The sequence below is a fragment of the Poecilia reticulata genome, chromosome 2 (genome assembly GCF_904066995.2).
Source record: "Poecilia reticulata chromosome 2, P_reticulata-male-v2, whole genome shotgun sequence".
NCBI lineage: Eukaryota > Metazoa > Chordata > Actinopteri > Cyprinodontiformes > Poeciliidae > Poecilia > Poecilia reticulata.
In genome coordinates, this window is record NC_088831.1 from 16,134,559 (window position 1) to 16,161,375 (window position 26,817).

General features: G+C 39.9%; 1 protein-coding gene and 1 long non-coding RNA gene across 4 annotated transcripts in view; one reads left to right on the plus strand and one right to left on the minus strand.

The window, feature by feature from the left end:
• Positions 1-26,817, plus strand: part of kalrna (kalirin RhoGEF kinase a) — a 151,153-nt gene that overhangs the window by 36,293 nt on the left and 88,043 nt on the right. For both annotated transcript variants that reach the window (XM_081598517.1, XM_008438392.3), the window contains exons 2-13: positions 3,930-4,004; positions 7,093-7,207; positions 10,009-10,201; positions 10,439-10,612; positions 10,698-10,781; positions 12,204-12,335; positions 13,316-13,438; positions 15,625-15,747; positions 15,842-16,033; positions 20,545-20,676; positions 21,945-22,043; positions 22,117-22,248. In XM_081598517.1, the coding sequence (XP_081454643.1) occupies positions 3,930-4,004; positions 7,093-7,207; positions 10,009-10,201; positions 10,439-10,612; positions 10,698-10,781; positions 12,204-12,335; positions 13,316-13,438; positions 15,625-15,747; positions 15,842-16,033; positions 20,545-20,676; positions 21,945-22,043; positions 22,117-22,248 (1,574 nt within the window). The remainder of the gene's footprint in view (positions 1-3,929; positions 4,005-7,092; positions 7,208-10,008; positions 10,202-10,438; positions 10,613-10,697; positions 10,782-12,203; positions 12,336-13,315; positions 13,439-15,624; positions 15,748-15,841; positions 16,034-20,544; positions 20,677-21,944; positions 22,044-22,116; positions 22,249-26,817) is intronic.
• Positions 17,224-19,292, minus strand: LOC145548057 (uncharacterized). 2 transcript variants are annotated; one of them, XR_014084342.1, is made up of 3 exons: positions 18,363-19,292; positions 17,759-17,873; positions 17,224-17,661 (listed from the first exon to the last, which is right to left on the minus strand). It is a non-coding gene; the product is annotated as an uncharacterized LOC145548057 (long non-coding RNA). The 2 variants fall into 2 exon arrangements; XR_014084341.1 differs by having other exon boundaries at positions 17,224-17,664; positions 18,363-19,291.

Consider the following 26,817-nt stretch of genomic DNA (forward strand, 5'->3'; position numbering starts at 1 on the left):
TATGGTGGCAAACTACTGGATAGTATTAGCCACAGCTGCTCTGGGGCAGACTGATAGAGGAGAGGCTTCCATGCACCAGCACCGCCTGTCGGGCCCTGCTGACTACCACCATCAGGTGGGTGAAGATGGGGGAAGTGTTTTAGCCTGGACCACAATGAGCAGGGATGGAATTGGCAACCTACCGCTGTTGCCACCATCGTCCCTATTTGCTTGACAGAATATGGATACAAATATAGATTCACAAAAATTGGGGAAAAAAGTCTTTCTGATCCATTTCTATAGTGATGTCAAACTGTTATTCGGCATAACTTACTTGGCTATCTCTCTACTTTGGGCTGGAAAACCGACCCAATCGGTCACTCTCGGATGAAGCAAATCCATTAGGAACTGACCACAACGTGCCGGCTGCAGGCTCACCTGAACCGGAAACTTCTGGAGCGCTAGTGTCCTGTGTTGACAGTTTTAAATCATCACGGACTGAGACGATTTTGATCAAGAATGGAGGCCCCGCTCCACAACGGTGGCATTTAAACTCAACTGAAATTTGCAGCTTTCAATAAAAAAAGGAGCATTTTGGAGAAATGTTTGTTTAATGGAGTCAAAGAGAGAATGCTATGCTAGCATTCAAACTGGTTAGCGGTAGCAGCAGGATGGGGTTTGCTTTTAACTAATGACAGTGTGAATATCAACATATATGTAAACACATTGATTTTGTTGGGAGCAGTAATGGGAGGAAGGATCTGTGAAAAAGCAAAGGAGTTATATCATACAAATAGCTTAAACACATCTGTGCAAACCTCGGTCTGTCTGTCTCTATACTGAAGCCTCCAAGTATAATTTTATGAATGAATTTAAACTTTAAAGACCCAATTCTAGTTTTTAAAGTTTTTGAAATTGTATGGAGGCTCATTAGCCCATCCTGGAAAAAATGGTTTCACCTATTATAACCCAAATTATAGTGACAGTAGCAAGTATAACTTCCCTTATCAACTGTATATGGAAGACGTTTTGCACAAAAATAAAAACAAGATTATTAGTGTTTTGTATGTGTTAATATGAAGGAACACTTTTTACAATCTGAATCATAAATGAAATGCACCCTGTTCACCAGAAACCATATCACTAGTCAAATTCAGACATCCTAATATATTTTGAACTCGGTGATTTATAAAACTCTGCCTTACTTTTGATCCCTGCCGGTTATAAACGCTAATATAATGTATACCAAATATAAAAAATATGGTCCTGAAACATGAAGACAGCCACTGTCTCTCTCCTTCTCTCTCTTTCTGTGTCCTGAGACCAGTGGTTTCGTGTATCTGTACCAATTTTTGTGTATCTGTACTTTACTTGAGTAGATTTAATAATGGGTACTTTCTACTTTTACTCCACTACATTTTACAGTAAGTATCTGTACTTTCTACTTCACTACATTTCTACAAAAGTGTCGCGTTACTCGTTACATCCAAGTCGCGTAGTACGGAGCCCTCCAGGGGACATGGGGAATTTGAGCTTTTTTCCGTTAAAATGTGAAGTTCAGGGACTTAAGGTGGCGCCGTAAAATCCAAGCATAACGTGACTTACGTGTCTGTTGTCACCCATCCCCTCCACCTTTACTCGCACACTGAGCTCCAAGAAATGTGCTGTGGTTTTCTCTGAGCGGGAGAAGACACCTGTCTAATCGATAATAGCTGCATAAATCATAATATATGGCGACATGTAAAATCAGCAGCGCTTCGCTTTCACAGACGGTGGGGACTTTGTCCAACTTTTAGCGTCACTTGGAAGGAAAGCTTAAAGAAAGGTAAGATCTGTGGACGTGATGCTAGCAAAGCTAGCTGTACAGAGACACATGTTGCATCTGTGATGAAAAAAAAGTTGTCACTCATGGGCTGAATTATTGTGTGTTGACTGAGGTGTCGCATATATGGGACAACGATGTAACCAGTGGCGCAACTAAACATTATTCAGGTGGATGCGAAGACATAGATCCCCCACCAGAGGGGTTTTGGTGCCCCCTCTGGTGCTGCGCCCCTATGCGTTGCATACCCTGCATACCCACTTTTTGCGCCACTGGCTGTGACCAAAGTCTGCAATATAGTGATATAACATTCAGGAACGATCCGATTCTTCTGGACGGATCTTTACTAAGTCCTAAGGACTGAAGCCACACTTAGAGCCGTTCTTTGTTCTTGTGTACACTGCGGTAGCTATATATATATATATATATATATATATATATATATATATATATATATATATATATATATATATATATACACACATACACATTTATTTAATCGCCAAATAAGTAAAAGTTGAACGTATGAACACAGAGCATGCTCATTGCTCATTGATTGAGTTCGTCTCCTGTCATGGTGGCAAACATCGCAGTAAGAGGGAGGGTGAGAACAGTCACGGTGTTCCTTCTGCTTAGTTACTTGTTACGCCGTTGGACAGTTGAACGATATTTACCGTTAATTGCGATGTTTCAGTTGTGGTTTCTGACATATGCAATATGGGCAACCGCCCAGGGCGTTATTTTTCTAGGGATAGCAGGAGACCTCTGCGGATTGTTGCACAGCGATGAAAGCAAAACAGAATGAAGTGAGTTTTAATTGATACTGGTTAAATATATTTCAGCTCTAAGTATTTAATATCTAGGTGTTTTTATGAGAATGTGGCTCTTTCAGATCAATCTGAAAACCAATTTTGATAGGTAAACTTAATTTTATTGTGTCATGTAGCACAAAGTGCTGGTCTTGGTCTCGGTTCGGTGGTCTTGACTACAACTCTGCTACATGGCTCCTTGGTTGCATGTACTCCCCCCACACACCTTCTTTCCATCTCCTTTCAGTTGGATTTCTTTCTAAATAAATGTCACTAATGAAGTTCATGCTGTTAGGACAGGAGACAAGATGTTTCCATCCCTGAAATTATGATTCATAGAATCACATATCTAAGCCTAAACTGTTACAGAGAATAAACACAATAAGAACATGTTTAATCTGTGGTAGTGTTCATTAAAATGGCACATTTCTGATGTATTAAAATTAAATACGATCGGCACACTTAATGATATTAGCGATTAGGTAATGCATTCAGCAAGTACTTTTACTTTTAATACTTAAGTATTTTTAAAAGCCAGTACTTTTTTACTTTTACTTAAGTAAAATGTTAATGTGGTACTTTGACTTTTACTTGAGTACATTTTTGACTGTGTATTTGTACTTTTACTTAAGTACATTTTTTGAGTACTTTCTCCACCACTGCCTGAGACACATTCTGCTGACTTGGTGTTCTCAGTTTGGAATGTGTGTTTGACTTGCATCACACATGCACCACCATGCACCCGCACTCAACGACACCCTCTCACACACATGTACGCTTGCACACACACGCACGCACGCACGCACGCACACACGCACACACACACACACACACACACACACACACACACACACACACACACACACACACACGCACACGTTCATGCACACACACCTACACACACAGAAGGTTGTGGACATTTAGGCTTGTTTTCATCTGAGAGGAGGAGGAGACAGGGGGGAGGTTGAGAGAGCATGGACACAATGAAAAGAACAAGAGAGAGACAAATTTCATAACGTGACAGACGGGCGACCAGATGAACTGAGCAAAAAAAAAAAAAAATCAAAAGAGGAACAAAGGAATAAGAATGGAAACAAATTGTTCTGTCCTGATTCTGTAGGAGGGCTGGATACAGCATTTACACCCAAATTATAATATTTATTCATGTCAAAGCCAATATTCTATTCAGAAAGTAGTTGTCAGTGTGTGACAGTTATGTGGAGAAGCAAGAGTTGAATCCAAGTGTGATTGCTCTCTCACAGGAATGTTGATCTGATAATGGGATTAATGCTGAGAGTTTCTCTCTCTCGTCTCTCCAGGCTCCCTCAGGACTGAAGGCATAAAGGCGTCTGATGTTTTGCCAGTGCTGAAGGAGAAAGTCGCCTTCGTGTCGGGTGAGTGTCTGTCAATGCTGAAAGTCGACCAACAAGGGCAGCGAGGAACATTCGACATTACACTTATGACATGTGAGATATGATCTGAATTATGAGGAAAAGCCAATATAGACGTCCACATAATGATGTTACACGGCTTTACCAAGAGTAATCAGAGGTAGACTTCCACTTAGATTTAGAATATCTGCGAAAACATTTCTCAGCGTCGGAGTTAGATTCACGCTCCCTAAGTGAGGAAACATCATCCCGGGCTCTCCACAACATCACCTTTATTTATGGGTTCCTCTCCCTTCTGTCTGTCTGCTGCTCCCACTACAAGCCAATACAAGCAGACCCACAACACTCCCGGTCCACAGGCCATCTCAGTCCCTATAAAACATTTTCACATAACAAATAAGATGTCATGACAAAATAATCCCCCGGATGTCCCAAAGATGTTCGCGTTCTGTCTTGGGAGGAAACAGATGGAGAGTTTCATTTAGACAAAGGACAATGGGAGTCTCTGCGGCAATCATGAAAGTCTGATGTTGAAAGAGCTGCTTGTGTGATCAGAGTGATTAACAAAAATGTTTGGGGGGAAAATGGAAAATGCCTCGCATCCTTTAAAGGATGGCTATGTGATCGTTAATGGAAATATAGAATATTTGGCAAAAGATTAAGATGACAGATGACTTGACATAAAGCTTAGATGGACGGTTTTGCTCATAGCTTTAAACTATTTTATTTTAGGAGTAGCTTTGTTGCTCCTAAAATAAATGCACAAATTGGCATTTAGAATATTTGACAGCTCAAAACTTTTAAGGCTTCGTACTATATTATCAAGTGGCGTTGATTTATCTGCTCCACATGTCACCAATAGATCTGATATATGACAAAATTAAAAAGCCTTTTTTCATTTATTTTTGTAACGTGTTCTCTCTGACAGTGTGGCACTCAGTATTGTCTCAGTGCCAAGGTGAGGCCCGACAGATTTACTTTCACAAGCTGGTATGATGGTATGAGGGTACCCTTTATGTATATATAAACACAAACACATATATATATATATATATATATATGAGTATGGAGACAAAACAGAAAAGGTGAGAGGTGGGGAAAAACAGTTTACAGGGAAAGAGAGAGAAACAAAGCGAGAACACATGACAACACCCTAGCAGTCTGCAGAAAGAAAAGAAAACATAACAAACCTTATCAATAGATGATAACATAGGCATGTGTAGTAATAACTACAACATTGCTGAAAGTACATGGTACAAGTTTAATGCAAGATGTATTTAGTGCCCAACGTTGAGTGTGTCTGAAAATACCTGAATGTAAACATAAAGCCTTTATAAGGATTGTATTAGCTGTAGTACTTTGAGTGCTGATCTCTTTTGTTGTAGTAACGCATAGAACAAAAGTCTGTATCAAAAAGAGAAAGTGGTGGAGAGCCTGTGGGACAGAGAAGGAAACAGAGAGAGAGAGAGAACATGTCAGAGGCTGCATGCCAACAAGTACTCGTCATCAAGATTCTTTCAAAGATCACTACAACATTTTCTCCTCCAACTTCCCCTCTCTCTCTCTCCCTTCTCTCTCTTTTTCTCTCTCTTTTTCACAATTGAGTAGCACTTAGACAAACACTGTGGTTTGTGTTTCTTACGTTAATCTGAGCAAGCCATCTCAGCACACATCGTTTATCACAAAGATTCAGAGAGTTTACGTTTTGGATGGTTTTGGAGAAAACATGCTGAGTGTCTGACCTAACTGTGAGGAGAATCCAGTGGACACTGTAAAGCTGGTTACTGTAACATCAGGATGAACCAGGGAGTCGTCCTGACCTCTGGAATAATACTTTTTGTTTTTTTTTAAGTCTAATGGCACTGATTTTGTCACCAGTATGTTGCTGTAAATGTCAAGGGACTCATCTTGAAACCACACCTACCACCAGTACCACTAAGTAACCAAATGGAATTTTAACCGGACTGGAATATAAAGTTTTAGCTACTTTTATTAGATTTCAATACCGTCATATGTCAGCGTTGTCCTCTCAGCGCTGACATGTAGTCAAATTGAAGGAAAAAAAAAATGGATTAAGTCAGACGAAGAAGAAACAAATTACGAAAACACCTGGAAGTACTATTGATAAACCTCATGATTTATTTAGGAGGTAAAGCAAACAACATCTGTAGCTGTCTGAAAGCAACATGAGGAAGTAGTAGTACACAACCTCAGGAATCTAACTTTTTGTGCACATGTATACATTTCACTCTGACCAAGACTTAATCATGAAATCGTGTTTACAACCCCGACGCTGTTGTGATCATAAGACTGTGTACTTGGGTACATGCTGAAGTGTTTCTTAAACTGGATGATCTTTACTAGCTAGTTTAGAGCTCAGTGAACTTGATATAAATACATTCTTGGATTTGTCTCCCGAGAATCTTCCATTGCTCATCTCAGGCTTTGAAGATCAGAGTAATCAGTGTTTGGTACACCACCTAGTGTTTGGGACTATCACTCATTTGAAATCCAAACCAGTGGGTTTTAATCATATAACATGCTTGGTCTGTAGTGATGTAGTCAGAGGTAACTGGACTTATTCTCGTGTTTCCTCTCATTCAGAATGATTCTTCAGTTCAGAACAAGAACAGGCATAACGTGGCTGCACCTGATCCAGGATCCAGGAATCCTTATTATTTCTCATTAGGGGTACCCTGATAAATCAGCCAACAGATAAAATGGCCAGTCGATTTATCGGCACCAGATTCCTTTGTTTTGGGAGATCAGTGATCGGCTGATTCTTACATGTGAAGCCGATCTTACTCACTGATCTTATCTACTTCAGCAAAGGTCTAAAAATCAACCACTGTCCTCTTCTGCTGTGCAGTGAGAGGTTTGACTGACCGACCCCCCACCAAGTCAGGTCTGATGACTTTCTTGCTATATTTAGCAACATTTCAGACAAAAAAAAAAACAAGAAAAGAGTATTGGAGATTGGTGCACCCCTAATTCAAATGCAAGCAGTCATTATCTTCTTACTTGGTAAATATAAAAAATTGATTGAAGTACTTTCTAAGTGCTAAACATCGCTGGTTGCTGAATTTTCCAGGTGGGCGAGATAAAAGAGGAGGACCAATTCTGACATTTCCAGCCAGGAGCAACCACGACCGAATAAAACAGGAGGAACTGAGGCGGCTGGTCACCTACCTGTCTACTGTCCCCAGGTAACAACAGTCCTGCTGCAAACACATACACACACCGTGTTTTTGTATTTTGCTCTTGGACATTTCGTAAGCCTGGCAGGCAGATCCTGGAAAGAAGACATTTGGGTGAGGAGTGTGTTAAAGGCTGTCCAGGCTGTAGAATCAAGTGCTCCTTCCTTGGCCAGCTCTGCAGCAGATGGGGAGCAGCGCTTGATTTGCATCTTTGTGAAAGCAGCGCTGTTTGAGTCTGTGGCTCCAGCCCAGTCCGGGGGCACCTGAGAGAAATGAAAGGTGCAACAAAAAAAAAAAGATCAGAAACAGGTCAAAGAGAGTCTGGAGCCAAGCCCTGTGAGACCTGAACTGGGTCGCTTTTTCACTTGATTTTGATTTCCTGTTCACTTGACTTGTGAGAGCAGGATGAAAGCAGATTCTCGCTCATGGTGAAAGGTGATCTCAGTCATCCATGGCACTGGTGTCCCTGCATACCACTGCAGAAAATCTTTAAAAAGCAAAAAGGAGAAAGGATGTAGCATTCTATATGTTATATTCAGAATATTTAAATTTACAGAATAAAGAGTACAGCCCCTCTTTGCCTGCTCTCCTCACCGGCTGTTTCCGAGGTGAAGAGAAGAGTTTGTGCCTTCCTGAGAAAAGTGGTAAAAGATTTGCTGCTGTTGGATTAATATTAATACTGTATGAGATTTAAAGTTGGAGCTTGTTTCCATTCACTTAGCAGCCGGATATTTTTAAAAGACGCTGATATAAAATAAACCTGCAAATCAGTTACAAAGTGGATCAAAATATGAAAAAGTCAGTTGTTTGAAGTGGCCATTTGAAAGTTTAAAAGATATTCCTACCAAATATGAAGGAAATGTGTGTGAACATCTGAACTGGAATTATTTTAAGAGTTTTTATTTGATTGCATTTAGCAACTAGATATAAACTGGTGAGGTTAGTTTCTGTGTAATGTATGTAACAAGTTATTTTCATTGTGAAATTTGCGTTTCACCAAAATGTAAGGTGGTACTCAGAGAACCATCTTTAAAGCAGACATGGAGCATAGTAGAGAACTCTGTTTCGCTTTTAGCAAAGCTATGCAACACACACACTGCTCTCTCTTCTGGTCCAGTTATATTGTTTTTGTTTGGGAAAAAAAAATCATTGTTTTAATTTGAACAATCGTTTTATCGGTGAGACTGTTTCATTTTGATCTTGGCAAAACCGCAGAAAAATATTTTTCTTTGGCAAACTGGAAATTAAAACTGGAGCAAAGGCAGGGAACGGCATTTTGATGATTTACAGTGAGAAGTTGAACGAAGAACTGACTTGTAGTAAGAAGATGAACAACTGCAGGATGAAAGGGCAGAAAAGGATTTTACAGAAACCAAATTGTGACCTTTAAATGTTGGAAATGTTTTTATTCTTCCGTCCTCCACTACGTCACCAAACCTCTGCTTAACTGCTCCTAAAACTGGAAAAAGCCTTTCATTCATCTTGGCGTGAATCATCAGTCAGACCTGCCATTTTGTGCTTTCAGATGGTTTGTCTGTCAATGCAGGCTTTTGTTTTGCAGATTTGAATTTTCTTTGGCATGTTGTGCTTTTGTCTGTTCACTTTAATCACAGACAGGCACATTATAGAAATATTTTTTGTTAAATGCCACTTGTGAAACTAAAACCAAAGATAGACATTATACTGAAATGTGACTTTCATAGATCAGATTTGAAATCTTCTGAAACTTTAAGTGCATTTCAGTCGGACCAAAAGTGAGATACTTTGTCAACAAACCCTTTGGATAAGTTTAGTGTAAAACAGAGAATGTGGAAGAGCGCCTGATGCTCTCTGGACAGAAGGCCAGAGGATCTGTGATGCTGTGGGCCTCTTGCTCTTCTAAATGCTGAGGCAGACTTGTTGGAGTGCAGGAACTCTTGGAGATTTCAAGAGATTTTTTTTTAGGATCTGCTGACTTCTGTCAGAAAACTGAAAGTACCTTGTCACTGGACCTTTCGATTACATGATGATCCTTCAGTAGTCAGACCAAGACAGACATCAACCCTTCTTCTGTGTTTAAAGGTCAGTCCTCATGACCTTTAAACACTCGTGGAGTGAGCTGAAGAGAGGAGAGCAGGGATGATGCAGGATCAGGAGGGATCAACTGGTCAAACTTTCCTCCAGGTGCTGTCCTACTGGTTTAACAAGACGGTTGCAATTGTTTACAGTGGGGAAGAAAATAATTGGGCCTCGAGTGATTTTATTACAACCCAATTCCCTCCTCGCATTTTATTTAATCCTACTAAATAAATCCAATCAGAATAAATGTTGCATTTTTTAAACGATTCCATTGTGTGTTTATGCCGCTGTGAGAAAAGGTTTATATGTTTCTGGACTTGCTGCACGTTTTTATGAGGCAGAAATGTGTTTGTGTGTGTTTGTCACAATGAGCCCAAACGTAACAGGTTTGTCAGTGACTCATCTGTGTTGAGTGCTTCTATTATGATTGTCCCATTAAAGGTTTCGATGCCTGGAGTTCTCACTGGAATTTCCAGCCCATAATCAGAATTAAAGAAACATTCTGGGTGAAACGTGAAGCATCTTCAAAAAGCTAGAAAAGGAGGTCCTGCTCTGGTCGAGCCCTTTGAGATGGCATCTCTCAGGAGCAGAGCATGACTTAAACGTCCCAGGAAGTCTGATGTAATGGCAGGAAAGGGAGAAGCAGCGGTGCTGTTGGACGCGTAGCTGTTGCAGCACATCCTCTCCTGCTCTCTGATGTCCAGCTCTGTGGGCTCCTCTCACCTGCATGCTGACTCTGTTTCTCCCATCAGTGAGGATGTGTGCAAACGGGGATTCACTGTCATCATCGACATGCGAGGATCGAAGTGGGAGCTAATCAAGCCTCTGCTGAAGACGCTGCAGGAGTATTTCCCAGCCGATATCTGCGTGGCTCTCATTATCAAACCAGACAACTTCTGGCAGAAACAGAAGACCAACTTTGGAAGTGCAAAGTTCTCCTTTGAGGTTGGATAAATGAGCTGCTGTGCATATCTGTACAACTTTTTACATCCTTAAACTGCATGTTTACAGTAGTTACCCCACTGTGAAACTGGGAAGTCTTATCCAGTTTTTACATGTTTTTACTGAAATCATTTGTAAAGTGATTAGTCCCAGTGCAGTATCAATAATTTTCTGGAAGGAAACATTGCTGTTTCATTGATCAATTACTTTTTTTTTTGGTCTACTGGTCTGTAAAAGCAGACCAGTATGGTTTCAGTAGAAGGCCTGGCCAAACTGGTGGATCCCTCACAGCTAACCGAAGACTTCGAAGGCTCTCTGGACTACAACCACGAGGAATGGATCGAGCTGAGGGTGTCTCTAGAGGAGTTCATGTCCAATGCTGTTCATCTGCTGTCTAGACTGGAGGACCTTCAGGTACCTAGATGAGAGATCCAGGTCTGAGAGGATCAAAAGCCTTTTTTTTAATAACTAAATGACAAAGATATGTTGGTTTGTACAGGAACTTCTGTCCATAAAAGACTTTCCTGCAGATGTAGAAGGATCCCGGCGGTTAATAGAGGAGCACACACAGCTGAAGAAAAAGGTACAAAAGTTGATCTGCCTAAAAGTGGAAATACTATTACTTTAATTAAACACACCAAGTACGTTCCTCCCCCTGATACCTCTGCAGCTTAACCACATGTTTAAAGAAAGTCCTGCCTGTCATTGCATTTGATCTGATCCAAATAGTAACTCATCGCTCTCATCAGGTGTTTCCCCCCAGGCTTTAAAACCAGCAGTTATCAAACGATTGATAAAAAGCCACAATCTGAACGAATCACTGCTGCAGAATTACAGGCCGATCTCCAACCTCCCATTCATCAGCAAAATCCCTGAAAAAGCTGTTTCAGCAGTTACATACCTTCATAATGATAACCAGCCGCTTTGATGTCTTTCAGTCGGGTTTCCGTGGTTACCGCAGTACTGAGGCTGCCCTCGTCAAAGTGTTCAATGTCATCCATGTAAACACAGACTGTGAAAGAACCACAGTGCTGGTTCTGCTAGAGCTCAGTGTTGACCAGGAGCGGGGTCACACTCTCTGGTCCAGTAACTGACTGGTTCTAGTCTGACCTAAAGAACAGGTTTAGGACAGCAGGTGAAAAAAAAAAAACTGTTTTTTTTTATGTCAATAGAACATTTTTCTACTGAGCTGAGAAATGTGGAGCACCACAATGTTCAGTCTTGGGGCCCCTTTTATTTATTATCTCAATGCTCCTCCTCGCCCAGATTACAACAAGTAATAGGATTAGTTACCATAAATACGCAGATGATACAAAGCTGTACATTACAATGATGTTATTATGTGACCATGAACTCATAGAAGCACTGTGTAGATGCATAGACCAAATCCGTGAGGGACATGCTGCTCCAGCTACACAAAGAAAACTGAAGTTATTATGTTTGGACCTAAAGAGGATCAATCTAGAGTCAGCACACAGCTTTAATTATCAGCTTTAATTATTACAGCTGGAAACTAGAGGTCAGCCTGAAATCTGGGTGTAGTGATGAACTCTGACCTGTACCTACAGACAGTTCAAAGACAGTCCAATCACCTGAAGAACGTTTCCAGCATCAAAGGTCTAATGTCTCAGCAAGATCTAGAGAAACTCCTCCAGTCGTGTAGATCACATCACTCCAGTTCAGGTGTCCTCACACAGGCTCCTTGTAACTAAGAGAACAGATTTATAAATCACTGAATGTCTTAGTACCAACATAAATTAAAGACCTTCCAGACCTCTCAGGTCTGGAAGGTTCTGGTTCTGCTCTGCATCCCCCAGAACCAGAACCAAATACAGAGAAGCAGCCTTCAGGATTTATTCTCCACTAATCTGGAACAAACTTCCAGAAAACTGCCAAACAACAATTCACCTGTTTAGAGTGTGAAGCACCACGAAATGCCTGTTGCTGAAATTTGTTGTACAAATGAACGTGCCCTGCATTAAAGTCCTAGTTAATACCGTTTCAGGTGCTAAAGGCTCCAGTGGAGGAGTTGGACCGGGAAGGCCAAAGGTTGCTTCAGTGCATTCGATCCAGTGATGGATTTTCTGGAAGGAACTGCATCTCAGGTTCTGCTGACTTTCAGAGTCTGGTACCCAAGGTAAGAATCTGACAGCAGGAAAAATCCATTGAACTGGGAATATATCCACCTTACAGTTTCAGCTACAACTGCATTTACTCATAAAACTAGAGGTAAGATACAAACCATACTGACAGAACTTTCTGAAATGAGCCAGGCAGAAAATAGAAGTAAATTCAAAGAATTTAGCAAGCATAACGTCAGAATGAATTTGGTCATTCTTAAGCACTTGATTATAAAGTATATTGCTTTTTTTTAGTCCAGTCTCACTGAATAGAAAAAGATGCATATAAATAAAGAAGGTATTGCTACATTTATGGAAAAGAGGTATGAACCCTAATGGAACCATAGATTATATTCATGCGGCTCATCTGCACATCAAGAAGAGATGATCTGCATGCAGCCAGGTAACGATTCAGCATATTGCAGTCAGAAAGGTGTTATTGCCTAGGAAACAATTAATCTGCAGACATAGACAGTGAAAGGCTGCACTGGCATGGACACATTCTCCTCACCCATACATGGTGGTGTCCTCTTGTTTTAGTGGGCGTGGCTGGAAGAACAATTTTTGTTTCAGAAAAGTGTATTCTATAATAACTTATCTGCTTTGAAACCAAATGGCCAAATTTGTTTATGCTTCAGTGTTTAAAGGTTATTTTAGAAATAGCCTTGTCATGACACAGTAATGGTAAAAACCATCATTCACCATTAACCCGTCTTAACATCTAACACCTCCTGTACGCCTGAATAAAAATATGTATTATGTCCAACAACTTGCATGATTTCAGTCTTTGGTCAACAGAGCAATGAAATGTCTAGATACACAAATTTAAGTTTGTAGTTAGTGTCAATATAATTGTCCTCTATAGTTTCCCATCCGGCGTCCTGCACATTTACAGATATCAGAATCAACACAACCCACTGCGTCTATTGGAGCCACTATTGGAGCCATTTTTTTTTTTTGGAAAGAATTGCTGAAATGTAGCGTTTGCTTCTGACAGGTGGCCAGTCTGCTCGATAAGCTCCACTCCACAAGGCAGCACCTCCATCAGATGTGGCACGTCAGGAAGCTGAAACTGGACCAGTGCTTCCAGCTGCGCCTCTTTGAGCAGGATGCTGAGAAAGTGAGTCTTTGGTCAACAGTTTAACTCAGTGCTGGATCCAAATTTACATTGGAGGTTTTTCATCACTTATAGAGATGACACAAAGGTGGTATTGTCAATTAGCCAAAAAAGGAAGCAGCATTCTGGAGTATTTCTGATTACTAAGAAATTATAAGTTGACTTTTAGGCCTAAATAGTGTCTAAAACTTTACTCAAACACGAAGAAGTCATGAAACCTTTAGGAGTGGAGAGGGCAGCCGTCTGCTGCACTTCAGAGCTGATCACTTTCTGCTGTGGACTGGTGATAATTGAGACCTGACACAATATTATAATGGAAATCTATAAGAAGTTTACGTAGAAGGAGTGTGTTTGTGTCTTGAATGTGTCAGACACACATATCCACAGACAGACAGGCGTCAGCTGACCCGGTGTACATGCAGCCACGGTAAATATTTACTGGAAAGCAAACAGGCAGGAGAAACGGCTGCTTTGCTTCACATTGTCACACTGAGAGTCTGTGGGGATGCTAAGACCAGTTCACACTGAGGGACTAGCCGCTCCGGTCCAGCTGGGGCTCACCGATCAGACCTGGCGGTTTGTTTCATTGCTATGGCAACACAGGCAAATATACTGAACCGTAACCATCTCCCCATCTCTCTGAAAAGACTGACGTATAGTGGAGTTTGTCTCCAATTGAAAAGAGGTTTATGTTGTGGTTTTCTTTTGCTTCTCTTGTTCAGACCACAGTTAGTGTAGCACTTTACCAACCATCTGCCCTGCAGACATGCCAGATGAGTCAGAGCAATCGCCTGGGAATACTTTACATGTTATGAGCAAGAATCTGAAATGTCTCATCATGGACCAGCTCTCCTGGAGAGCTGATTGAATTGAGGAGTCATTTGTGTCCAGTGTTTCCCCAAGTGTTTTCCTGTGTGATTTATGAGCTGAAATAAGATCACACAACCCCCAATACGTCTTCCACTGCTCGTTCGCTAATTCTCCACTGTTTCCCCAGTGCTTCATTGGTCTTTCCTCAGTGTTTCCCCAAAGCTTCCTTAATGTTTCCTACATGTTTCCTCAGTGTTTCCTCAGTGTTTCCTTAATGTTTCCTACATGTTTCCTCAGTGTTTCCTTAATGTTTCCTACATGCTTCCTCAGTGTTTCCCCAGTATCTCCTTAATGTTTCCTTAACTTTTCCTCAGTGTTTCCTTAATGTTATCTTAATGCTTCCTCATTGTCTCCCTAGTAATTCTTCATCTTCTTTGTTTTCCCCTGTGTTTCCCAGGAGATTTTTCAGTGTTTCCCCAGTGCTTTCCTGAGGCTTTTGTAGTATTTTCCTGCGTTTCCCTTGTGCTTCCTTAATGCTTCATTAGTGTCCTCCCAATGGTTCCTTAAAGGAAGAGTATTATGGGAGCGCGAGCATCATGCTGGGGTAAAACGTGCAACCGACGTATGGAGTTCTTGTTGCGGTTCAAGCCCCTTGACCTTTGACTTCCTCCTCTCTCACAATCTCCCTTCCTATTAAAGTAAACAAAGGCCACCACAGTAGGATGTAATAAGTAGTGCCATTTTATCACACAATCCAGCAATTATATTACCTCCAGTTGTTATTAAAATGCTGCATAAATAAAAAAATAACTCAAAACAAAATTGACTTCACATCATAGGGAGGACACTAATGTGATTCCTTCAAACTGGTTTCTATCTCTGTAAGAAGCTCCTGTCCTTTCTGACCCTGCCCCTCGTATTGACCACAACAAAGCTCCTCCATGCTGTTCGCTGATGCCATTTACAGCCTTTGTTAAGAGTGTTGGACTGAGCAGTAGTTTGATGATGAACTCAGCAGATGTGCAGTCCCATATGGAAGGCAACTAGGGACAATATTCATTTGCATACATATCTATTAGATTTAAAGTGACAGGATTACGTTCGATTAACTCACTTAGTTTGAGTTGTTTCAACATATCTTGTTATGTAAATACAGTGAAACCCGCTTATGTTCGGCATGAAAACTTAATTTAAAGTAGTAATTTGAACATGAAACGGTTACATAAAACAAGCGACATCAGAATTCCCATTGTTTCTCCACTTCTTCTCTGTGGTTTTTACAGTGTTTTCTTCTTTCCTTCCTGGCATTTAAACTCCATTCACATCTGTTGCCAGTGAACTAATATAATGTGTGTGCGCGGGTTTGAATGTCTGTGCAGATGTTCGACTGGATCAGCCACAACAAGGAGGTGTTTCTGCAGAGCCACACAGAGATCGGTCGCAGTTACCAGTACGCTGTGGAGCTGCAGACGCAGCACAACCACTTTGCCATGAACTCTATGGTAGGACATCATCACAAGCTTCACTTTTTTCTCCTAAAATCTGACCCTGAATGTATGAAGATGACATAGAATTGTTTAAAAATGTCCTTCCCAGAATGCCTACGTAAACATCAACAGAATCATGTCAGTGGCGAGCCGGCTGGCTGAGGCCGGCCACTATGCCTCCACGCAGATCAAGCAGATCTCCAGTCAGCTGGATCAGGACTGGAAAAGTTTTGCTGCTGCACTTGACGAACGCTCCACCATCCTCGCCATGTCGTCCGTCTTTCATCAGAAGGCTGAGCAGGTGAGATCAGAACCGTGCGAGTGATTATTGTCGTCTGGCAAAGAAAAGCAGCTCATTTGCTCATGTGTTTGTGGAACAAGTAGAAAGCCTCTTAAACTGATGTAATGGCTCCCACATCGGAGCTGGAACAGTTTCTTTCACAAACAAGCTGCTAATATCTAACTCTCCAATCACCAAGGCTCTTTGCTGCAAACACGTGTCCAGAATGTTACATGAAAGTGGGACATTTTTTACTGCTTGATTATATTTAATAGATGAAAGAGCTTCGCTGCTGATTCCTGGAAGGTTGACATGGCAACTGATGGGGCTGTTTGATTCCTGCTGGGCTCTTGACATTTTATTCTAGTGTATGTTTGGGCGAAGAGGAGATAAAAGAGAAGAGACATCGGATGAGTGAGAGGACAGCAGTTACACTGCAAAAAGTCCCCTTTCAAAAACAAGAAAAAAAAGTACAAAAATAGGGTATAATTTTCTTAAAATAAGAAAAATTATCTGCCAACAGAACAAGAAAATTTATCTTGTCAAGATTTTCTAAAACAAGAAAAAATATCTAACCAAGATAAACCTACAATATCTTAAAATTAGTGTATATTTACTTAAAACAAGCCAATTTTACTTATACGAGTAAGATATATTATCTTATTTTAAGAAAAATTATCTCAAGTAAAGAAAATGTTACTTGACACTGAATTTCTTGAAATAGCGTAAAATTTTCTTATTTTAAGGAAAATGTTCTATGTATTAAGAAAATAAATCTCATATTTTCTATTTGTATTAGTAAAATTGGCTTGTTTTAAGTACAAATACACTAATTTTAAGATATTTGTAGGTTTATCTTGGTTAGATATTTTTTCTTATTTTGGAAAATCTTGACAAGATAAATTTTCTTGTTCTGTTGGCAGATAATTTTTCTTATTTTAAGAAAATTATACCATATTTTTGTACTTTTTTTTTCTTGTTTTTGAAAGGGGACTTTTTGCAGTGATATACCTAAATCTAGTTTATTTTTATTGTTGCATAGGATTAAAATATATATTTTGTCACAGCTTTACTCAAGGTTCTTATGCTAAGACAAAAATCCAAAAATTTATCCTGTGAATACTGGAACAAGAGATGTTATTGGCTTGCTGAAATGAAGACATGAGTTCAATTACTTTTAACATCTTTATTACGTTTTAGTTTCACATAAACACAATAAAACATGACTACTGGTCAAAATTTAAAGTCTGGATGGGCATCTGATTCTGAAACAATCCTGTAAAATGACAGAACAATGACGATCTGACACATCAGCCGCACTAAGAGTCAAGCAAACCAAATTGTCCAAAGCAAAAAAAAATCTTGGGATTAGATGTCAACAATAGGAGCTTCCTCCGCAATGAACTTCTTCCAATCAGCAATAGCCTTTTATATGTGGAAGTCTTGCCTCAGTTACGGACGGCGTTCTCAAGACGTCTGTCAGCAGCACAGAGAGGAGTGGCCACACACACGGATGCTGAAAGGTGTAGTAGCTGTGATGTCCTCCTTTCAGAAGATCAGGGCAGGCATGGTTCCAATGGCCAGTAGAAAGTTGGTTTCATGATCACCACAGAGCTGAAAAGTGATCTTGTTTGAAGTTGTTGGGTCATCTGCTAATTGGAGCACAGACAGAAAAACAATCACAAAACAAACCACGTTTTAGGGACTAATCAGTGTAATGATGAATCAGTATCATAAATTTCTTACCTCAAGAATGTGAAGGATGCTGTCACTTGCATTTCCCAAAGTTTCTTGTAGATGGTGCAATACGTGATTGGAGATGTGTCTGGCATAGGCTTCACCATGGCAACAGTTTGGTTTACTTGAAAAATAAAACAAGTCTTATTTTAGTTCATGTGCTCAATTACAATATTACATGAATGCAAGATGGCAAGAAAGTCATTTTAATTAAATCAAACTAGGACTACTTAAATTCACCAATTAAAAATAGTGTTTAAAATATCCTGGTAACAGTGTGGAATATCTAACCTTTTTGACTCATTGCATTTAAGTTTTTAAATTACAGCACATAAAACACCCTCAGTGAGTGAAATACTAGGCGGAATTGCCCTTTAACCATTTCCCGAATCAGAAGCTATATGATAAGCCACCTTAGCTATGTTAAAAAACGGAAGCTACCAAGAACTCGTGTCGATATTATTTTTAAGCCACAGCCATTGTGGTTAATAACTGTTCAAAGCTCATATTCACAAGAGCGGCTCTTTAACCCGCGGATGAAAATTGGCAAATCACGACATGCTAACTAGCTTCAGTTAGCTTATCTTAGAAAGACAGACAACTTTAAACTTACCTCTGAGTACAGCAGCTGTAGGGCCTATACACGTAAAAAAGTCCTCCATCTTCATTCATGTCCAACCGAGATTAGAGAATTTGCCAAAAGAAAATCTTATAAAAGTACAGTAGATAAAAGCGTAGTTAGGCTGTTACAACTGAATTAACCGTTAATCAGGGCAGTTAAATGATCTCTGGCGTTGCCGTTAGTGATGTGCGGATTGATACTGAAATATCGATTCTTCCGATACCAGAACTTAATTCTTTAAAATCTATTGTCAGATCCAAGGATCAATACTTTCAACACTTTAGTAATTTGAGATAATGTAGATTAACTACAGTACGTTAGAAAGTAACTAAATTATTGAGATCTTGCCTAAATGAAACGTTGTTAATGGGAACTACTTTTTCTTCCGCTTGGTAAGTATGTAATGTGTAAGGACGTAATGCCCATGCGCAGCGTGCTGCTGACTCTACCTCACTCAGAAATGAACATGTTGACAGATTATACAAAAAGTGACATGGAGCTATTTCAGCTGTCATTTTATAGTAGTTTTAATAATTAAACAAGGATGTATTTAGTGGGTTATTACTTTACTAATTTTCTTTTTTTTAGTTTGCAACTCGATTTTCACATGTTTTGTATATTTCAGCTGAATTAAAATAGTTTATAGTAAACGAGATTGTTGTCTCAATGTACTTCTGAGTTTAAAATGAGTGCATCAGAGTACATTGTGTTCTTTTTATGAAGCCAAGATATGGATTACATTTATTTTTTATTTAATTAAGAAACAAATTAACTGTCTTTTGCACAAAGTATGGGATCTGTATTGCCAATACCAGCTTAAATTTTACTCGGTATTGGATCGGAAAGAAAATCTGTTGTATTGAACATTAATACTATCTCACTGACATTTTGGGCGCTTTCCTATTTGGATTGTATGATGTCATAATTAAATCAAACAAGGACTACTTGTTATTGTTAGTTTGAACAATAAAATATTGTTCAAACTAATATTAATAACTTATAAAGTAAAAATTTGAAATATAAACCAAAAGTTAAAATATTTATCATGACATTGAGCTAATCAATATTGTTGATTCTAATCTCATTGTGTGGAATACCAGCCATTTCAAATCACACATCAATAGAAATTTCATGACATGTCAGTAAGAGGTCCCACATCTTGCATCAAGAAGATCAGATTAAGGTCCGTAGCAGACGGAAACATGCCAAGAATTATCTTGATATATAAACTGATATTGTCTCTGAAATTGTTGTGTTAAATGTCAACCGTTTAAATATTAAATTATAATTTCCAGTACACTCTGCCAACTTATACAAGAGTATAAGATCATGGGGTTTTTATTTTTCATTGTCAATAACACAAAGGATTCCATTTGGACATAGTCTGTTTTAATTATCTGAAGACATTTCATTAAGTATGTGATTTTGCTTTATGTGCTTGAAATAAGAAATTTTTACTTATATAAAATAAGTTCTAGACTTGAAGTTTGGTTGGTAAATATTGATATTCTAGATTCTAGCACATATTTACTCATAATAAGTAATATTTTCTTAATATTAAGCTTTTATATCTTACTGAGATAATTAAGTACAAAAACACTTAAAATAAGAAAAATATTCTTACATAAATCCCTCTTGGTGAGAAAAATTATCTTGTCAGAAAGAAAACAAGAAAAATCTCCTTAATTTAAGATATTTAATCTTACTAAGATTTCAGTTTTTGCAGTGTAGAACACAGACTCACAGGAAGAGACATCACAACTCAAAACCAAATGAATTATTAAATAGAATGTTTTGAATATTCTTTTCAGTAGATACAGCATGTTCCATTCCTTTTTTTAAGATTTTATATCTAGTATCATTTATTTGAGGGTACTCAGACAGAAAAGGGGAAAAACATGCGGCAAATGTCATCAGACTGGGAATCGAACCTGCGATAGCTGCGTTGAGGACTAATTCCTCCTTATGTGGGTTGTGCTTAAACCCTGTTGTGAGGGGTGCAGATAGTTAGAGAAAAGTCCCGTGGCCCAACTATTCTTTTTGAATTCTAACCAATAAGATCCTGAGTAGACCAGAATGCGTTCAATGGAGAGCTGAACCCCTTTAAATATGACATACAGTTCAACAAACACACATGCATTGCACAATTTAAGGCTTTAATCCGGTTCCTCAGTTCCTGTCCGAGGTGGAGACCTGGTGTAAAGTGTGCAGTGAGGGTGGGTTACCGTCGGAGATGCAGGAGCTGGAGATCGCCATCCATCGGCACCAGAGCCTGTATGAGCAGGTGACCCAGGCTTACACCGAGGTAAGACCACCGCACAACCAAGACCCTTCAAGCTGCTTATGAGCAACAGATGGAGTCATTGCTCCACCGCTGCTCATAGAAGTGTGTTTTCTTTAATGTCTTTATCATAATGCTTGTATACAAACACAATTTAACGTCCAGCTGCTGCTCAGAACCTGCAAGCTACCAGATGCCAAAAGCACCACTTTCTCTAATAAAACACACTGGAAATGACTTTCTCAACATACTATAAAGGTGCCATTTTTTTTCTATGCAAACACCAGGTCTTTAGGTGATGGAGAACAGTAATGCTCTTCTGTGCCGTCAGTGTTGCAGACTGTGATTGGCTGTGATAACAGGGCGGCGATGCTCAGCCGCTGCACTGACCCTTCAAGCTGTCTGAAAACACTCCACTAAATTTAGTTCTGGAGCACTCCCACTCTTCCCTGTTCTTAGCTGCCGTCTGCTGTTTTATCTTTAGACAAGCTGTTGCTCAGTTTATGCTTATCTATAAAAAGATAAGTCTGTATATATATACAGACATCAAATTCTAGGCACAGCTTCATACTGAGGCAGTTCGGCTTGGCAGACTCCTGCTGCATTGTTGGTTGTAGGAGTCGCATAAAAATGGTTCCATGTCTGGACTTGATGTCTCTTAACAAGATAAATGAAGGAAGCTACACACGACTTTTAACGGATATAATATGTATGCATACTGTAAGCACAACTTTACTTTAGCTACTTCTCCTGGTTCAGCAAAAAAAAAAAATTGACAATCCAGGTTTGATGAGTGTTTAGTATTTTCTATTTTGATGACATCAGGATCAAATGTTGTCCAAGGTTACTTCAAAAATGGCGTAATTGTCCTTTAGTTACCCTTCAAAGATCAAGCTATGGAGCTTTAGCATTGTTAGCAGTGAACACCTCACCACATAATACTTGTTCAGATCTGGTCCATTTCTTTTTTCTGGGCACATGTTGAAATGCAGAGACTTCTGTAAAAGTGATGTGACCAAATCATGTCTGCCAACCACTAAAGGGCAAACCAAACACTTCTTCCTGTCTTACTTCATAACAAGAGCTTCAGTTACAAACAGCTTATGTCTACGTCACCAAAGTCACAACCAAACATCGATCAGGTAGCACTTTTGTGAGATAAATTTCATATTAGCGAGAGATATTTGGCATGCAACAAGACGTCATCACTCCCCTAAACATTACAGTTCAGTGTTTTTCCTTTGTGTGTGAGCGGTGTCATGTCTGCAGAACACATCTGTTTCCATGTCCAGGTGAGTCAAGATGGGAAAGCTCTGCTGGACGTGCTGCAGAGACCTCTGAGTCCAGGCAACTCCGACTCCCTCACAGCAACGGCTAACTACTCCAAAGCGGTCAGTGGATCAGTACCAGATGACCTTTGAGCGTATTTGCATATGATCTAAACCCGTTGGGGTAACCTCTCAGGTTCACTGCATCCTGGACGTGGTGCATGAGGTCCTTCACCATCAGCGGCGTCTGGAGAACATTTGGCAACATCGAAAGGTCCGACTGCACCAGCGGCTGCAGCTGTGCGTGTTCCAGCAAGATGTGCAGCAGGTATACACTCGCAAAGCTCTCAGTCACCAACACAAAAACTCATACATTTGTGCAAGGTCAATCACTGGACTCATATTTAGTGGCGTAAGTCCTAGTTTCTGGAAATTGTTTCACTTTTGTGTTGCATGCGGTCAAAGTGGGTTCTGCCCACTGCATTCTAGTCCAGGGCTACTGGACAACATCACAGTTCCTCTGCAGCTCATGGTTCTGCCTCAGAAACATGAACATGTTGGATGACACCTCCCAGGTTTTGTAGCGGGTTAAGGTTCAGAGACTGAGCTGGTAGCTTCATGTTAGTTCTTGTTGGTCTGGAAATAAGATCAGAGAATTTCCTCTTAGGTAAAAAAAGCAACATGAACTTCACAGTGCACTGTGGCCTGATTTCAGTGTTTGATGGAAAAGCTGTCTGCAGATCTCACACCCAAATAGATCAATCTTGCTTTCACTGGTCCTCTTTAGGGCAGAAAATCAACTTTGGTGAACTCTTATCTCTTTAGCCCATGTTATTGTCTTCCATCATGCTGAGGTTTCTGGTTAAAATCTGAACAAAACTCAGCTTCTAGTTGTTACATTGCTGTGGTGTTGACCTTCCTTGATCACCTTGGAGCTAATTGTTGGCTCAGTTTTTAACTTTTTGCTATTCACCGACCCACTACAATGGTAGTTTTCCTTTCACTGCCATGTCTGTGTGGTTTTGGTTTCTCTTCATTTTAACTGCTCAGCCACTCATTTTCTGCACTTCCTTGTGTCTGCTCTCCTCTGCAGTCAGCCTTTGACCCAAAGATTGCTGCTGTCCTGAACAGTACTTGGACTGAACCATTTAACTCATACTTTCCCAGGAATGCACTCCAACCAATCTGAACAACATCTGCTGTCTTTTTCATCTGTTTGACTGTCTGACTGCTGTTTGTTCACAGAGCGAATGTCTGGCCAATGATTCAGCTCCACTCTGTTTTTATTTTTAACTCACCTCATTTATTTATGGTTCGATTACACAGAATCAGCAGAATTCATGTCATGAATGTTGGGTTTTCTATTGCTTTACTACACCTACTGCTAATAACTGGCTATGTAGAAATATAACCTCCCCCAGTTACAGTTATTGATCTGGTTCAGAGATGTTGGACTGCTATTATTTTGAACACGGCTGTAATTGTGGATCGGGCCAATCAGCTGGGATGCGAGAGAGCCAAAAAGCTGACCCACTTGGATCATGTCACGCTGTGTGTAAGCATGTGGTGGAGTGTCGATGTTAGCAGCGTGTGCAGTGCAAAACAGATGAGCATCAGCACGGTGCGTTCATTCATCCCTGCTGTCCTCTCCTTCCGTCTGCTCCCGGTTTAATGTAGAAATTCCTGAGATAAAAAACTGCGCTGCTACCGCTGATCATCCCACACAGACACAGAGCGAGAGGCTTGGAGAGGCGTCAGGCCACATTCCCCAAGCCTCTGTGGATATTCAGGAGCTCCAGATTCAATATCACAGCTGTATTTAGAGTCAGTGGAGTGGCTGTGATTAGCTGGAGTGGACGAGAGCGAGGGATGTAAATGCGAATAAGAAGTAATAAGAACCACGTACAATCAGGTATTCCTGGTAGTGCTGGAATGTGTCTGCAGAGGTTCTCCATACGAAGTGATGTGAAACAGTTTGATGTATTCAGATGTATGTGAGCAGAGAGCGGAGCAGCAGAACACCAGGTTATTTTCAAATTTTGATGTTGATTCCAGTAAAAATGTTTCATGTGAAGATCAACTCTTTTCAGACTCAGTGTGGTCTTAGCGTTGTCTGACCCTGCCTGGGCACCAGTAGCATGTTAAATTCCCTCACCAGACGCTCATCAGGCTAAGGAGCTGCTGACTGCATTTGGATTTAACAGAAGTGCAAATAATTGACATTTATTTTAATTATATATTTTTTTGATTTATTGTTTATGAGACTCTATAGTTGTGGGTTTAAATAGCAAATCACTAACAACGTCTTCTGGTAACATATATACTTTCCCAGTAATATTTTTACATTTCCTGTCAACATAACATCTTTTAATACAAAAACACAACAAAACTTTAAAATTGAGTCAAAATGTTTTTTAAAAAACATTGTTTTTAAATCATTAGTGTTTCAAATACATATAAACTCACTGTTAGTTGAATTTCTAAATATGTTTTTACACAACCATTGGTGTCTGTGCTGCAATGTCTCCAATACAGCTGGATTCTTTTACTGCTATGTATTAGAACCTTTTATCCCAGGTCTTATGATAAAAAAGTATAATGGTATGTACTTATGAAAATAATTATTTATTCGTCAATATTTATTATTTCTTGCAATCTAATGTGATAATGTTATTCCAAGTTTTATAATCAAAATAAATTCAGATTTGTTACTTTTCCTACAACGATATCAAAATTTAAAATATGACTTTTTAATAGTAGCATTACTCATCAGTTGTCTGTATCTGAAATGCTTCATACCCAAAATTAAAAATAACATTAAGTTTTGGTTATGTTGTCTAAACTTATATACCAGTTATAGAGGACATGCTTATTGCATAACGTAGCTCAGGGTTGAAATTATTTACTGACTTTATCATCAAAAATCCACATGGTCGACCCACTGCGGACTGCCACTTCCAGGTGTAGTTCACACTTTGACCACTGCATTTGTCTGAAAGCACTTCTAACAGCAGCCTCAGTGTGAGTGGCACATGTACCAACCAACATTTTGTCACCTTCCTAAAATAATTATCAAAGTGTTGTTTTTTTTTTTTTTTGGTCAAAAATGACTTTTTTTTTCTTTACCTAAATCACTTTTGTCAAGAAAGAAGTTTACTTATGAGTTTTTGTCAGCACAAACTGCAGATTTTAGTCTTAATGATCTGTGTCCAGTGTGATCTTCAGGCTAGAAACACCACATGTTAACGCCGCTGCTGTCGCCGCCGCTGTCGTCTTCATTCCATAATATTTGTTCATTCTGTAGTGTTTGTTGAGTGAGGAGCCAGAATCAGGTCACTCAGCTCCAAACTAAAAATTTAGAGATGTGTGTTCTGATTTTGGCACCTTGGTGACATTATTATGAGACCTCAGAGAGTGGCTGTTAAAGACAAAGCCACTGGCTGAAACAGAGAGCAGAGCTGTCAGCAGAGCATTGCCCGTTCTACTTGTCATGCTTCACTTCCTACCGGACCCCAGGGAGATGCACGCAAGGAGAGACGTGCACAGAAAGTCAGACAAGTTAAGAAGTGAGAAAGAAACTTCATGCCACTGGAATATATAAATCAGTGAAACAAAGTTGTTTCAGCCTGAGTTGTAGCAGTGCAGGATAAATGTGACCCTGGAGAGGAGCAGAGTGAAGCTGAGACGGAACGTGTAATGTTGTTTTAGAGTCCAGCTGCAGTCAGCTGGCCTCCTACCTCACACTGAGCTCTCCGTGTCACTCTGCTTCTTCATGGGCCCAGAACGGATCAGAGATGCGGCCCTGTGGAGAGGGAGATCGTATGGTCAGCTGATCATCCAATGCGCATGAGAACCAAGGAGAGTTCAGGCAGGTGGGCTGGACGGAGGCGGGACTCAGTGGGGACGTTTGACAGCTGTGAGAGTGAAAGGGAAGACGGTCATGACACCTTCAAATAAGATTAAAAAACCCCTGTCACTTTCAAAAATGAATAAAAATGTTTCTTCTATGAAAGTCTCATTCAGAACACAATTAGCTATGTGTGTGTTATGATTAACACACTGAGCTGAGTTCAGCTTCATCAGTCAAACCCTAAGAATCAATCAATCAATCAGTCAAATTTTATTTGTATATTTCAGCAGCAGGGCATTTCAAAGTGCTTTACATCATTACACAAAGTCATGCAATGTAGAATCTTCAATCAAAACATTACATTAAGTCAAGTGCCACCACTAAATTGATTACGTTTCAAATCCAACTCTAACCAGGTGGGTTTTTAGTTGAGGTGTTTCAGCTGTTTTACCGTTTTCTGGAAGTTTGTTCCAGATTTGTGGTGCATAGAAGCTGAATGCTGCTTCTCCTCGTTTGGTTCTGGTTCTGGGGATTGTAGAGCAGAACCAGAACCTGAGGGGTCTGGAAGGTTGGTACAACAACAGCAGATCTTTGTTGTATTGTGGTGCTAAACTGTATAGTGATTTATAAACTAAACAGTATTTTAAAGTCTATTCTCTGAGTTACAGGGAGCCAGTGTAGGGACTTTAAAACTGGTGTTATGGGTTCTATCTTCCTGGTTTTAGTCAGAACAGCAGCAGCATCTGGATCAGCTGAAGCTGACTGATTTGTTGGACAATCTGTGAAGACGCTGTTGCAGTCATCAATGCTACTAAAGATAAACACATGGATGAGTTTCTCTAGATCGCGCTGAGACATCAGTCCTCTAATCCTGGAGATGTTCTTCAGGTGATAGAAGGCCGACTTTGTGACTGTCTTAATGTGGCTCTGAAGGTTCAGGTCAGAGTCCATCACTACTCCCAGGTTTTGGGCTAATCGCTGGTTTTAGTTGTAATAACTGAAGCTGTGCATTGACCGTAGATCTATATAATATATAAATATTGAATA